The sequence below is a fragment of the Contarinia nasturtii genome, unplaced genomic scaffold, assembly GCF_009176525.2.
Source record: "Contarinia nasturtii isolate CC-2019 unplaced genomic scaffold, AAFC_CNas_1.1 Cnas_scaffold_1037, whole genome shotgun sequence".
NCBI lineage: Eukaryota > Metazoa > Arthropoda > Insecta > Diptera > Cecidomyiidae > Contarinia > Contarinia nasturtii.
In genome coordinates, this window is record NW_022198383.1 from 3375126 (window position 1) to 3387986 (window position 12861).

The 12861-nt window shown below is 36.5% G+C and overlaps 6 protein-coding genes across 7 annotated transcripts; 2 read left to right on the plus strand and 4 right to left on the minus strand.

Annotated features, from left to right (window-relative positions):
• Positions 1 to 123: 123 nt before the first annotated feature.
• On the minus strand, positions 124 to 1289 carry LOC116344011 (acyl-CoA-binding domain-containing protein 6). Its single transcript, XM_031772372.1, has 2 exons — positions 1190 to 1289; positions 124 to 1016 (listed from the first exon to the last, which is right to left on the minus strand). Exon 2 carries the CDS (start codon positions 1013 to 1015, stop codon positions 212 to 214), a length of 804 nt encoding a protein of 267 aa, XP_031628232.1. The 5' UTR covers position 1016; positions 1190 to 1289; the 3' UTR covers positions 124 to 211.
• A 90-nt stretch (positions 1290 to 1379) lies between these two features.
• LOC116344507 (protein misato) lies at positions 1380 to 3457 on the plus strand. The gene is made up of 3 exons (XM_031773091.1): positions 1380 to 1567; positions 1736 to 1819; positions 1884 to 3457. The coding sequence occupies exons 1-3, from the start codon at positions 1487 to 1489 to the stop codon at positions 3420 to 3422; spliced, it is 1704 nt and encodes a 567-aa protein (XP_031628951.1). The 5' UTR covers positions 1380 to 1486; the 3' UTR covers positions 3423 to 3457.
• Positions 3448 to 5667, minus strand: LOC116344506 (GPI transamidase component PIG-T). Its single transcript, XM_031773090.1, has 4 exons — positions 5402 to 5667; positions 5209 to 5331; positions 4019 to 5143; positions 3448 to 3941 (listed from the first exon to the last, which is right to left on the minus strand). The coding sequence occupies exons 1-4, from the start codon at positions 5661 to 5663 to the stop codon at positions 3580 to 3582; spliced, it is 1872 nt and encodes a 623-aa protein (XP_031628950.1). The 5' UTR covers positions 5664 to 5667; the 3' UTR covers positions 3448 to 3579.
• Positions 5668 to 5681: 14 nt separating this feature from the next.
• On the minus strand, positions 5682 to 7836 carry LOC116344511 (C-factor). The gene is made up of 4 exons (XM_031773095.1): positions 7525 to 7836; positions 6480 to 6531; positions 6222 to 6412; positions 5682 to 6156 (listed from the first exon to the last, which is right to left on the minus strand). Exons 1-4 carry the CDS (start codon positions 7648 to 7650, stop codon positions 5782 to 5784), a joined length of 744 nt encoding a protein of 247 aa, XP_031628955.1. The 5' UTR covers positions 7651 to 7836; the 3' UTR covers positions 5682 to 5781.
• On the plus strand, positions 7082 to 11461 carry LOC116344508 (thioredoxin reductase 1, mitochondrial). 2 transcript variants are annotated; one of them, XM_031773093.1, is made up of 7 exons: positions 7082 to 7260; positions 9323 to 9380; positions 9585 to 9875; positions 9947 to 10174; positions 10247 to 10668; positions 10735 to 11074; positions 11163 to 11461. In XM_031773093.1, exons 1-7 carry the CDS (start codon positions 7245 to 7247, stop codon positions 11290 to 11292), a joined length of 1485 nt encoding a protein of 494 aa, XP_031628953.1. In that variant the 5' UTR covers positions 7082 to 7244; the 3' UTR covers positions 11293 to 11461. The 2 variants fall into 2 exon arrangements, with proteins under 2 accessions (XP_031628953.1, XP_031628952.1); XM_031773092.1 differs by lacking the exon at positions 7082 to 7260 and adding an exon at positions 7914 to 8308.
• A 113-nt stretch (positions 11462 to 11574) lies between these two features.
• LOC116344510 (deubiquitinase OTUD6B) lies at positions 11575 to 12762 on the minus strand. Its single transcript, XM_031773094.1, has one exon. The coding sequence runs from the start codon at positions 12654 to 12656 to the stop codon at positions 11739 to 11741; it is 918 nt and encodes a 305-aa protein (XP_031628954.1). The 5' UTR covers positions 12657 to 12762; the 3' UTR covers positions 11575 to 11738.
• Between the last annotated feature and the right edge of the window lie 99 nt (positions 12763 to 12861).

Sequence of the window (12861 nt, forward strand, 5' to 3'; positions counted from 1 at the left end):
GTCAACCTAATGTCATTGTGACGACATTCAAAGAGGGGAAACATGGAACAAAAACGTTCAATTTCATAACGTTCAATTTTTTTAAATGTGTGTTTGTGGAATGTGAATTAAAACGCAATGCAATTTCTATTTGTAAATGAGTAATCGTATATTTTATTTTTTTTTGTACATATTTCATTGTGTACATCTCAGATGTTGTGCGATTTGTAATTTAAGTTTTTAAAAGTTCGATAATATACGGATCTTCTGATTCGTTGGCCAAGTCGATGGGTGTTTGATCATCCGAGTCGGTGATATTTTTCTGGGCTCCATGTTTCAATAGAATTTTTATACATTCTAAATGGCCGCAACTGATTGAATAATGCAATGCTGTTTGTCCCGAATCTTTGTCGATCAAATTAACATTGGCTCCGTTTTTCAGAAGAATTTCCAAAATTTGATGGTGACCCCGATCGGCAGCCCAATGAATGGCTGCCAAACCGTCTTTGTCATACTCGTTGATTGGAAGATGTTTTGCTTTACTTTGTTTATTTATCGTCATTGACGAACTGAAATGAGCTAAAATCTCGTCGATGTTTCCCTCTTTGGCATGATCAATTATCGTTTTTTCACCAATGTGTTGGTCATCGTCGCATTCGGCCATTGGCTGTGACACCGAAACCCATGCTGGTTTTTTCGATTTTTTCGTCTTTGATGGATCATGTTGATTCCAATCTGGTTCGATTTCATTCAATTTGGAAATATACGATTTCATCGCTGTTTCCTTGGACATTGTGGCCAAATCATTCCATGCATTCCATTTGGAACGGGCGTTCATATTGAAAATGCCCGGTTTTGATGTATTACATGGTCCGACTGTGGCTTGTTTATATAGGCCGTAAAATTCAAGCAGCTGACTTGCATCTAATTGATTCACCAAATGCTGCAAATAATCACATGCTTTATTGAACTTTGTTTCCGTTTCGTCTGTTTCATCCAGGTCACTGAATATATCGTTGAAATGTGCATCGTCCATACTGAAAATAACAAAGAAAAACATTTATAAATATTCCATAAGGTAGAGATTTACATGAGATTTTTTCATTTTTTCAAACCAAATCTTATTAATTTCATTAAATCTCCATGAATATTAGTGATATATAAAAATTTAACAAGATTCAAAGAAAACACAAAAATTTCGGTCACTTACATGCTAAAAAACAATTTGGATTGAATGTGATGTTTAATGAGCACTAATGATGTAGTGATGTTATGTTATCTATGTTGGTGAAGGACTTAAATGTCAAAACTCACAAATCGTTCAAATTCCGAAACATACGTGAAGTTGGCAACAAGATAAACGTCATGTTTTACTTTGTTTACAGCCCACACATAATGGAATAAATTCACGTGCACCGCATACGATAGAAAGAAGTGCGCATTTCACCAATTTAATTCGGTTTTTTTGAAATTTAAAGTGACAAATGTGAATTTTTAATTTGGAAAAATGGCATTTACACGAGAAGTCATCACATTTCAAATTGGCAACTATTCAAATTATGTGGGAACACATTGGTGGAATATTCAAGTAAGTGAATGATTCAATTGATTTTCATGAATTTCGAGCAAATATAAAAGAACCCCTTTGAAATGAAATGAAAATGGAAGTTTACTATAGAAAAACACACGATAGATCAAAAATACATGCAAATTTGAACGAAATATGACTTTTTTCAACCGGAATTTTTTTCAATAGGAGTCGGCATTTTGTTACGATCCAAATGGTGCACCGTCCGAAGTGAGCAATGACATATTGTTTCGAGAAGGTGTCAATCAACAGGTATTTAATTTCTTCACCATATTTCCAACATTTCAATTAATAAAACATTACATTTCTAATTCAGGGATCTGTAACATACACACCGCGTTTGCTTTTAATCGATAATCGTGGTGCCTTATCCCATATGCCCACCGATGGTGGGCTGTACAGTGATCAAGCTTATTTAGTGAAAAAATTTGAATCTGACGCGCCAACATTTACGGAAAGCGATACATTATGGGAGCCAAATCGTTTGGAATTGTTAAAAGAGCAACCAATCGAAAAGCCGGAATATCAGCAAGATTTGGATCAAGCGGCGCAATCTGTCGAAGAGAAACACTATGATTTTCGGAACAAAACATCATCATGGGCCGACTATATGTACACTCGATATCATCCGCGGAGTATAAACCTGTTACCCGCCCTGAATAAATCCAATGAAATTTCATTTGACTGTTACACACGCGGCGCACAAGTATGGACGGAAAATTATTTTGATGATAATTTTGGCGATAATATTCGTCAGTACATTGAAGAATGTAATAACTGTCAAGGTTTTCAAATGTTGTTCGATGCGAACGATGCATTTTCTGGACTTGCATTGAAAGTGCTGGAGCATGTTCAAGATGAATATGGCAAAACCAGTTTAACCATACCAATATTTTCACCGAAGCAAATTTTCAGCGGACCAGACGCAAACGATGCTCTATGTGATTCGACTCGAGTTATTAACTCAGCGCTAACATATGGAAATCTCATTGATTTCAGTTCCATGATTCTACCTCTTTCGACCATGAGCCGATGCTGGCGCAATTTATCACGTCCCCGAGTATTTCCACATGTCAAATATGATTCATCCAATTTGTACGAAACATCGGCGATTTTAGCCACTTACCTCGATACAATTAGCCTGCGGTATCGCATGAGTGAGGCGATTGATGGTTGCCATTTGGCGAGTTTTTGTAATGATTTAACGAATTATGGACGAAAATTAACAGCTGCCGGTTTGGCTATGCCTTTTAATATGTCCGCCGAACATGATCTGATCGATTGTCTTGATCAATTTGATGGGAAATTATTCACACAACTGTCGCCCAATTCAGAGGTCGGTACAGATCGTATTGTACAGAGCGTTTGTGTACGAGGAATTCCAGAAAATCGAGTCAAAAATACAAAATCACAAAAAGAAGTTGAACGCCAACAAAAGATGGCAGCATACCGATGCGATAGCGTCGCTGAAATGTTCCAATTGTACTTTCAATGCAGTAATTATAATAGTTTGTCACATGTTTCAGCACAGAAAAATGCAATGAGCACAAAGAAACCATTCCCGATGGAAATGTTTGACAGTCGATTGAATTCGCAGGGATTCCGAACTGAATTTGAGATGAGCGAAGAGGAAAGCGCAAACAACAAAGTTGGATCGATACCGGTTTTGGCCACCGCACAAACTTCCAATGATTTAGCAGACACTATCGAAAGTTTACATAGGGAAGCCAAACGTATTAAAATCGCAAGAATTCATCGGTTTAAAGAGTCTGGACTCGAGCAAGATGAATACGAAGAGACACTGGAGAAAATTTCCGAATTCAAAGACAATTATGAAGATGCCTTTGAATTGTAAAATTACATTAACAACTCATAGCACGTACTTTTTTTTTTAAATTAATGTTTTTTAATACTTTTCTTTATTAACGTAAAAAAATGTACTTTTTGATGAATCAGAATCATCCTTATTTGATCGAACACAAAACAAAAAATAAAATTCCATAAAAATCAAATTATTTTTTGAATATTGCCTTAATTTTAGCCAGTAATGACTTTGGTGCTGCACTTTCGGTGCCGTCTTTGGATTTTTTGCTGAACGTAAGTTTTTTCGTGGAGAAATTATGAATTGGTCCAAACGCTAATGCAACTACCGTGCATGCCAAGCAGATGACGTTATAGGGCATTGAGAAATCTGGCGTGGGCAATGTAATCAGCAGTGATTCGGTGCGAATATTAATCAAATAACCATTTGGTCGGCTGGCATTAAAACTATCTGCAAACAAATGGCCATCGATTGGAATGGCAGTGTAATTACGAGCGACTGGCAACTGGGTGACCAAAATTGCCGAACCGATGTAGTGTCCATGATTTGCGTCTGCCAAAAAAATGAAATAAAAAGAAAAAAGTTGAAAAAAAATTCCCAAAAATTTGTATCGAATGATTCAATCTTACCTGGTGGATATTCAAGCCATTTCAAGAACACATAATCGAAATCAATGGCAACATCGACGGTACATCTATTCGGAATCTTAAAAGCAATTTCCAATTGTGACGGTCGTTCTCTCAATCGTCCCGGCTTATATTTTATGGCATTTGGTTTAATTTTCTTATTCACCCCGTTCACTGTGATTGTCAATGTATGCAAATAAACGGGAACAAACCAGGGAAGATTTTCTTGTAGCACAACATTCAATGCGGCCCAATGTGTGTTTGTGATTTTCGTCAGTATTTTGCCGCGTTCTTGTCCGACTCCCAAAAGAAACCGTTTGGCATACAATGGCGGTGGAGCGGATAAACTAACAATTGGTGCAGCATTCGTGTTGTCATTGCTTGGATAAATGCCAGCAATAGAGAATAGTTGGTTCTTAAATTGTTCTTTAACATCATAAACTGCCAACGTGGTTGTCGTTCCACCTCGTTGGGTTGTAATTGTTTTTGTCGGTTCTGGTGATAATATGTAATTTGCATCAGTAATATCCACATAAATTTTAGTACTTTCCGCTAAATCATGTGCACCATCCATGCCTTGGCCGAAGAGTTTGCGAAGCGACCAATCTTGAGAGTTTGACGTGATTTTAGTATCGAACACACAGTTTACCGTTTGTTTGATTTCAAGCAATTCCATTGCTTGGTTCGATGATGTTTTCGGTTGTGATTTTACCGGCGTGCGTGCCAAACGACGTACATGCAAACCGAGCGAATGGTAATTGGTGGTGTGAATAAAACCTGAGTTTAAAAGTGATCTGGTTCCACCATATCGACTGGATCCGGGCAAAAGTTTTTTCCACGGTGTCAAATTCTCTGTACACACAATTTCACGCGGCAATGTTGCATAACGAATACGATATTTATTGGTGTCGACATTATTTAGGCTTGCTTTGCCGGTACCCGGTGAAAATGTCGGTCGAAATGTGTACTCCGGTTCAACTGTGTTCGATTTATCGATAAAACTGAACGATGCACACAGCAGCCCCGATAAAATACCGCATAGTTCTTTCCACTGTTCGTCAATGTATTCATCGGTTCGATTTTGAGCATTGAACCACACGGTCACCTCAGCACCACCAGGTGAATCAACTGCAAATTATATTTCATTTAATGGATTTTTCCCTTAAAAAACTCTAAACTCTTTCAAAACATACCCACTGGATAGCCCCAACTTTCATATCGCCACAATCCATTAGTCAGGCTGACATGCAACTCCATCAAGTCATACTTTGAAATTATCTCGGCCAATGGTCGGGCCACCAAATGTGTGTGATAAACTACACCGCAAAATTGATTATTCATTGATCAAAATTGTTTTTCAAAATAAATCTTGTCATCATTACTTACAACTTTCATTGTTTTGAATTATCCATTCGGTTGTGAATTGAAAATATGTATAAACGTGACCGGAATGCAAGGCTTTTATAAATAATTCTTCATTGTATCGGTCGGGCGATGCGGTGAGATCGTGAAAATTAACAAACAAACAAATTAAAACTAATATTTTACGATACATATTCCCTGATTCACTGAATTTTCTCATTGGCTCATGATTGTTTTGTACAATAAAGCGGCTTCTGACAGATGTGATGTGACATGACCAATTCATGTAATCTAGTACGTTTTTCTTCTATGGTAAAAATGATTCAAATTCAAATTTTTCTTCTAAATACTTTTTATTTGATAAAATGTTCACAAAAAAATGGTTTCAAATTGTGTAATTTAAATCACCATTTTAATAGTGCACCATCATATCGAACGAAGGTTCCATTGTGTGTTTCATTCAAAGATAAAATTGTTTGAAGCATTTTTTTACAAGCGTCTTCAATTTGCATAGGTGCATTTGTACCACCCATATCAGTGCGAACCCATCCGGGATGCATTGTAACGCACAAAATGCCATCGTTCTTAAAATCAATGCTCATCGATTTCGTTGCCATATTCAGAGCAGCTTTTGACATACGATATGCATACGCTGCGCCTTGTCCATTATCTTCAATGGAACCCATAAGTGAACTCATATTCAAGATTGTTGCACGCTGTACGCCCATCGGTTGCGATTCATTCGCTGAAGATGCTTTCTTCAATAATGGAATAAATGCCTGGGAAAGTGGGAAATAAAGTGCTGTTTCAATATATTTGAAGGTAATCAAAAGAATGGAGGCACCTTTGTTAGCATAACCGGTGCGATGGCATTTATTTCAAAAGTTTCCCGAAGATCAGTATCTTTGGCGAAATTCAATCGTGTCGATCTTGGAGCGACACCAGCATTGTTTAGCAGCACATTAAGCCCGTCATCCTTGACAATTTCATCGATTTGCTGCACCAAATTATCAAAACTATCATAGTTTGAAACATCTACATATCGAAATAAAAAAAAGTGCTTTATAACATGTCATACTATCTATAAATGAAGATCAATTACCCAACGGAAAAATATGCAGATTATTATGTTTTGCTTTTAACTCATTGAGCTCCTGAAAAATGAAAATTCCATTATGTCATAAAAGCCAATAATATCATAAATTAAAACAGTATCATTAAATTTACAATTCGTTCAGTATAAAAAAGAAAACGGATAAAAATCTAATACTGCGTTCAATTTCAATATCATCATGTAAATGTTGACACACATACACACAAGCGTCAGGCATTGGTGCTGCCCGTTCACACACCGGCATTGATTATGGTGTGAAATGTATGTGATTCAAAAAATGGAATTACCATTATGATGTGTCTGTGTGTTTCAAATACGGGAAAAAAAACAATCGAATAATAAGTCGTTTCGATAAATGCTGACTGTGAGAATCAATGATTCAGACACAAACAGCGTAAAAGCACAACTCAAACATTAAATCAACTATTTCGTCATCGCTATTTCGTGACTGTTACTACGTTCATTTTTATTTTGTCTGTTGTATATCTTCTCGAACTTAATCGAATCGTTGATCGACTACACACTGTTTGCTGTGTATCTGTATGTGTATGTGTGCGCGAGTGATATTCCGTATGAATGTATGTGAAGGCATTTCATTTTGTTAGTTATATACAGTTCATTTAACAAACGACAGTAGTTCACATCGGCGCTTAGACTCACATAAAGTCTTGAATTAACTATTCATTGAATTTTTTTCACAAAGAAAATTAAAATCAGAATTTGTGAAACAACAATTTGCTGTTAAAATCAACGATGGCACCAATTAATCGTAAGTGATATATTTATCTAAAAAAAATATCTATGGACTTGTTGAAGTGTGTGCTTCACTGGGTGTTTTTTTTATATTCTCCTCTCTTCCGATGAGGTTATACATAATTACGTTCTTATTCTTCATAAAAATCACAAATAGTTATGATTTCATTGTATGTGAATCGATGGAGTCATTTTTGTGCTTTGACACTCTTTGATTATGATGTAATTTTACCATGAAAAAAACGACTCCGAATCGAATTGCAAATAAAATCAAAGTTACCTGCGCTTTGTCAGGATTGCGGCATGTTGCAAAAATGTGTTTTGCTGGTTTATTAGAATTAAGCAATTGTTTAACCAAACCAAGTCCCAGCCCGCGATTACAGCCAGTTATTAGAATTGAATTCATAATGTTTTCTCTCTGTTTCGAAATTTTGATGAAAAAATCTCAATTAGTCGATAGTCCAGATGCAAATGAGTACACTTATTTATTCGAAATGATTTGTTTGTCGAAATACACGTTCAAACAAGCTATGTCCGCACTTCCATCCATTCGCCACTAAAAACGATAAAGAAAATCTTGTTCGAATACCATCGAATATTTTATGAGTGTATGAGCGTTGCGATGACGTTTATCACGCTTTTCAGTTTTATTTGTGTGCTCGATTGACGTACATGTGTGTGTTGTTGTTCAGCAACTATATGTGACACTTTGATCTTTTTTCTTACATTGTGTTGTCGCCGAATGCGAGATTCTCTTTGATTTTGGACATGCAAATCATTTACCGAAAATTTATCATATTCGATTGACACAAAAGAAAGTACAACAAAAGTAAATAATAAATTGACATATATTGAAAAAAGAGACAATTGAAGGCATCATCGGCGCCATATTCGGGCAATAAAATAATAAGAAGGCCAACACTTTGTGTTTGTGGGGGAACAAAAGGGAAAAGGCTCAGGGAAAATGGCTTTTTTCAATTTATTTCGAAGACAAATTGCACCCGTTGGCTTAGTTGTTACCACAAATATAAATCATTTACATCGGCGATTTTTGTCGCGATTGCGTAAGTATTGTAATGTGTATGTGTGTGTGTGTGTGTTTTGAATGGAAAAGTGCCTAGAAGAGAGACTGTGAGCCAAAATCAACATAATGCGATCTGAGCAACACCATGACTTTCACATTTTGATTCAGTGCCAAATTCTATAGATTTTTCGTTGTTTTTTTTTCTTGCAAATAAATCGGTTATTTGTTCAACTAAATCCACATACAAATCAATTTGAAACTGTAAATAAATCAATCGGCAATTGGAAAAAAGATTTCTAAATGCGCCATTCATGAAATGCACTTATCGATACAATGTTAATTTCTAATTTGCACACCATGGATGATCACATTTTGCGCAATTTGAGATATACACATATTTAAATGAAACGAACAAATCAATCAGTCCATATCAATCTGACGTATAGAGACAAAAAAAAACTAACCTACAATTCATTCAATATACCGCCAAATTGTATGTTATCATACCACTCAAATGACAAGCAAATAAATTGTGTCTGATAATGAATGTATGTGTGTGTTTGAATTAAATGTCCAATTTCTACACATTCATTTACAATGTTTAATTGGCATTATCAGGAACGGGTTTACATCGTGATTGTATTTAATGAGTATTCGTGCAGTGATTTGATACGCTTTGCATGAATATTAGACTGTTCATCAGTTTGAGATAAGAATATTAATACAAATTGTTCATATATTTAATGCAATTTCATGGTGATGGTATTTATTTTATAGCTACGTAAATTCTTCAGCTTAGTCATCCCAATTAAAGCCGTCCCATACCATCTCAATTGCGCGATATGAATGTTTGGTTAAAACGATTTTTACTTGGCTGTCTTTTATCATTTACACCGATTTTATTGCTTAAACAGTATTTTGCATTTCATAAAATGAGCGGTATGTGAACAGTACACGTGCTTATACAATTTAATTTCCCCTGGCTTTATATTTTATAATTTTCAAACAAACTTGCTCATTTCCATTCATGTTGTTGTTATTTTTTCAATTGCAGAGGAAAATTTCGAGTATGACTTGGTCGTCATTGGTGGTGGTTCGGGTGGTTTGGCTTGGTACGTACCGAAATTATGCTCAAAGTATCACACAGCTAGCGCCACGAAGGAATTCAATGTAATCTATACTAAGTTGCCGCCAACTAGTGAAAACACTTTTGCTCAGTTACAAACAACTGACTAGAATTCCATAGTTGTCCGTAGTGGCGCTAGCTGTGCTATAGTTTTGCATTTTATACAGTCTCTTATGGAACATAATTACAGTGCCAAAGAGGCGGTAGCTCATGGTGCAAAAGTGGCTGTGCTGGATTTTGTTAAACCATCACCACAGGGAACAAAATGGGGTTTGGGCGGAACCTGTGTGAATGTTGGTTGCATTCCAAAGAAATTGATGCATCAAGCAGCTTTATTGGGTGAAGCCGTGCACGAAGCAGCCGCCTATGGATGGAACGTTGACAAGGACAATTTGAAATTGGACTGGAGCGTTTTACGTCAAAATGTTGAAAATCACATTAAATCGGTGAATTGGGTTACTCGTGTCGATTTACGTGACAAGTAAGTTTTTAATCAAGAAAAATAATGACATTCAACTAATGATAAACCGGTTTTTGAAAACATGATTACAGAAAAGTTGAGTATATCAATGGTTTGGGTTACTTCAAAGACAAGAACACTGTGGTTGCCGTCATGAAAAATAAAACCGAGAAGGTATTGACCACAAAATATGTTGTTATTGCTGTCGGTGGCCGGCCAAACTATCCAGATATTCCAGGCGCTCTTGAGTACGGAATTACCAGTGATGATGTTTTCAGCCTGAAAACGGAACCGGGAAAAACTTTGGTCGTTGGAGCAAGGTGAGATAGATTTACTTCGATCATTTTTTCTTGAGTTGTATTTTCACTCCATCCTCGTTTTTCGTTCGTTAGTTATATTGCACTTGAGTGTGCTGGTTTCTTGAATGCCTTCGGTTATGACACAACTGTGATGGTTCGTTCAATTTTCTTGCGTGGATTCGATCAACAAATGGCTGAAATGGTGGCTGCAGCAGCTGCTGAAAAAGGTGTTAAATTTTTGCAAAAGACGGTTCCAAGTGCCGTTGAGAAAACCGAAGATGGTCGCCTGTTGGTACGTTATACAAGTGCTGAAGGTCAACAAGGGTCAGACGTTTTCGACACGGTTCTCTTTGCCATTGGCCGTAAAGCATGCACAGATGATCTTCAATTGCAAGCAGCCGGTGTTAAATTACATCCCGGCTCACATAAACTTGCCGTCAATGACATCGAACAAACAAATGTTGAAAATATTTATGCTGTTGGTGATGTTCTACAGGGCAAACCAGAATTGACACGTATGTATCCCATCGAGATAGAGAAGAAGAATTGAAAAAAAAACTAATTTTGTTTTATTTTGACAGCGGTTGCAATCCATGCTGGTCGCTTGATTGCTCGTCGTTTGTTTGCCGGTGCAACGCAAAAGATGGACTATGCTGATGTTGCCACCACTGTATTCTCACCACTCGAATACGGTTGCGTTGGATTGAGCGAAGAAGATGCCATCGCTAAGTTTGGCGAAGACAATGTTGAAGTTTACCATGCTTACTACAAACCAACCGAATTCTTTATTCCACAAAAAAGCGTTCGCTATTGTTATTTGAAGGCAGTGGCATTTAAAAGTGGCGATCAAAAAGTATTAGGTTTACATTATGTTGGACCGGTTGCCGGTGAAGTGATTCAAGGTTTTGGCGCTGCTGTCAAGTATGTATATTTTTTGCTATAGAGAATTTTCGTTTCGGATAAAAAATTGGTCAGAATGATTAAAAATTATTTTGTTTGTTTGTTGTAGGGCCGGTTTGACAATCAAAATTCTTTTGAATACGGTCGGAATCCATCCAACCACAGCCGAGGAATTCACTCGTTTGAGCATCACAAAAAGTTCGGGATTGGATCCCACACCAGCTACATGTTGCTCTTAAACACTCATCAGCACTCTGGATATTTTAAGAAGCGCATAAATAGCCTTTTTGCTCACAGCAACACATAACAATAGAATTTTTACTATACATTCGTTTTTCTGCATAAAAATTGATATATTCAAATTGTAACAAAAAAAATAAATGATTGATTTTTATGTTGTTGTTCAAATTACCTGGTTTTGCATTGGTAACATTTGGCATATCTTAAATCTGATAAAAAATTGCTGATTTTATATCGATTTTATGTAATAAAAAGTATTTCAAATAATAAAACATCCCAAATTTACAATAACATTTTATTAAATATATTTGCGTTTAAATGGTGTTTTACATTAAAGTGGTACACATATTGTAAATGAGTTAAAAGAGAGTTTACTGATGAGAATATAGATTGTGTATGTGTGTTTGTGAATGGCAACCGTTTTTCGGATGATTTAAAATCATGTCTATTCATCGTTATCGTCGTTATCGGTGGTGTTTTTGTTAAGCGGTTTGGTTCCATTGTAATGTTCACCCAAACTGTACATCGCTCGATGAAATGTGATGACTAAATTCGGACCTTTGAATTTGTCATCACCTTGAATGGTGGGCGGACCGGTGGCTTGAATCACTTCAATTGGAACTTGTAAAATCTGTGACAATGCAGATATTTCAATTTGGCCACCCCAAGCAGCGGTATTTTTCAAATCCAAACAGTATCTTTCAAATTCAGCGTCGGTGAGACAGTCTCCCGTATCGGGATGGCTCATGTAAAATATCAATGAATCCTTATTTTGTAGAATATAATCGGCAGTTTTATTCCGTAACGTTTGAACGTCATCAGCATTTCTCCCTGTAACTTGTAATTGATTCCGTAGTGCATTATATAGACAATTTCCATCGCTAGCAATGGGATGAAGCAGTAGATTTCGTTTGGCCAGGATATTTTTGATGGTATTTAATTCAATAACGCGTGGACCGGTTTTATTTATTTCTTCCTGTGCTAAAATTTCGGCTTGCCGAATTTTCTCTTCGTTTAACTTCTTCTCACGACGTTTTTGAGCTCGCGAAACACGAACAGTTTTATCGTCATCATCGATGGATTCGACATCATTTTGATTGATGGCATCTTGTTCATGGTCACTGTTCACTGTGGTAGTTTTTTCAGCTTGAGCCAATTCATCGGCATGCCTTTTATCCAAATCGCTTTCCAATCGAGCGATTTCTTCGAGCACCTCTTTTTTCTTTTTCTTATCGCCTTTTCCTGCGGTCTTTTTCAGCGCTTGTATTTTTGCCTGCAATTCTTTTCGCTCTTTTTTATGACGTACTGCTATATCTTCACCATCAAGCGAAAGATTTTCTAAACTTTTATCTAAATCGCTCATTGTGGCTGTGCTTTTTTTAGTATGTGCTACATTCACTCGATAAATATGTTGATTGAATGAAATGTCATGCACACAGACTGTGCTGTGTGCAAAACGAAATCAATCATTACCAATAGGGAACGAACCATTATGATAAAGAAACGTGAACTGTCATCTGTCATGTTCGTCACGTTAGTTTGCGTGAATGCCGTTAGGTTGCGCAAAC

Excerpts from the sequence above, each read along its gene's own strand:
- LOC116344506 (XM_031773090.1), bottom strand. The coding sequence starts at position 5,663 with ATGAATTGGTCATGTCACATCACATCTGTCAGAAGCCGCTTTATTGTA. Across the intron at positions 5,144-5,208 it reads AAGTTGGGGCTATCCAGTGG|TTGATTCACCTGGTGGTGCT; the intron begins GTATGTTTTGAA and ends TATAATTTGCAG. Across the intron at positions 3,942-4,018 it reads ATGGCTTGAATATCCACCAG|ACGCAAATCATGGACACTAC; the intron begins GTAAGATTGAAT and ends TTTTTTTGGCAG.
- LOC116344508 (XM_031773092.1), top strand. The coding sequence starts at position 8,209 with ATGGCTTTTTTCAATTTATTTCGAAGACAAATTGCACCCGTTGGCTTA. Across the intron at positions 8,309-9,322 it reads GCGATTTTTGTCGCGATTGC|AGGAAAATTTCGAGTATGAC; the intron begins GTAAGTATTGTA and ends TTTCAATTGCAG. Across the intron at positions 11,075-11,162 it reads GGTTTTGGCGCTGCTGTCAA|GGCCGGTTTGACAATCAAAA; the intron begins GTATGTATATTT and ends TGTTTGTTGTAG.
- LOC116344011 (XM_031772372.1), bottom strand. The coding sequence starts at position 1,015 with ATGGACGATGCACATTTCAACGATATATTCAGTGACCTGGATGAAACA.
- LOC116344507 (XM_031773091.1), top strand. The coding sequence starts at position 1,487 with ATGGCATTTACACGAGAAGTCATCACATTTCAAATTGGCAACTATTCA. Across the intron at positions 1,568-1,735 it reads CACATTGGTGGAATATTCAA|GAGTCGGCATTTTGTTACGA; the intron begins GTAAGTGAATGA and ends TTTTTTCAATAG. Across the intron at positions 1,820-1,883 it reads GAGAAGGTGTCAATCAACAG|GGATCTGTAACATACACACC; the intron begins GTATTTAATTTC and ends TTTCTAATTCAG.
- LOC116344511 (XM_031773095.1), bottom strand. The coding sequence starts at position 7,650 with ATGAATTCAATTCTAATAACTGGCTGTAATCGCGGGCTGGGACTTGGT. Across the intron at positions 6,413-6,479 it reads TCTGCATATTTTTCCGTTGG|ATGTTTCAAACTATGATAGT; the intron begins GTAATTGATCTT and ends TTCGATATGTAG. Across the intron at positions 6,157-6,221 it reads CACCGGTTATGCTAACAAAG|GCATTTATTCCATTATTGAA; the intron begins GTGCCTCCATTC and ends CCACTTTCCCAG.
- LOC116344510 (XM_031773094.1), bottom strand. The coding sequence starts at position 12,656 with ATGAGCGATTTAGATAAAAGTTTAGAAAATCTTTCGCTTGATGGTGAA.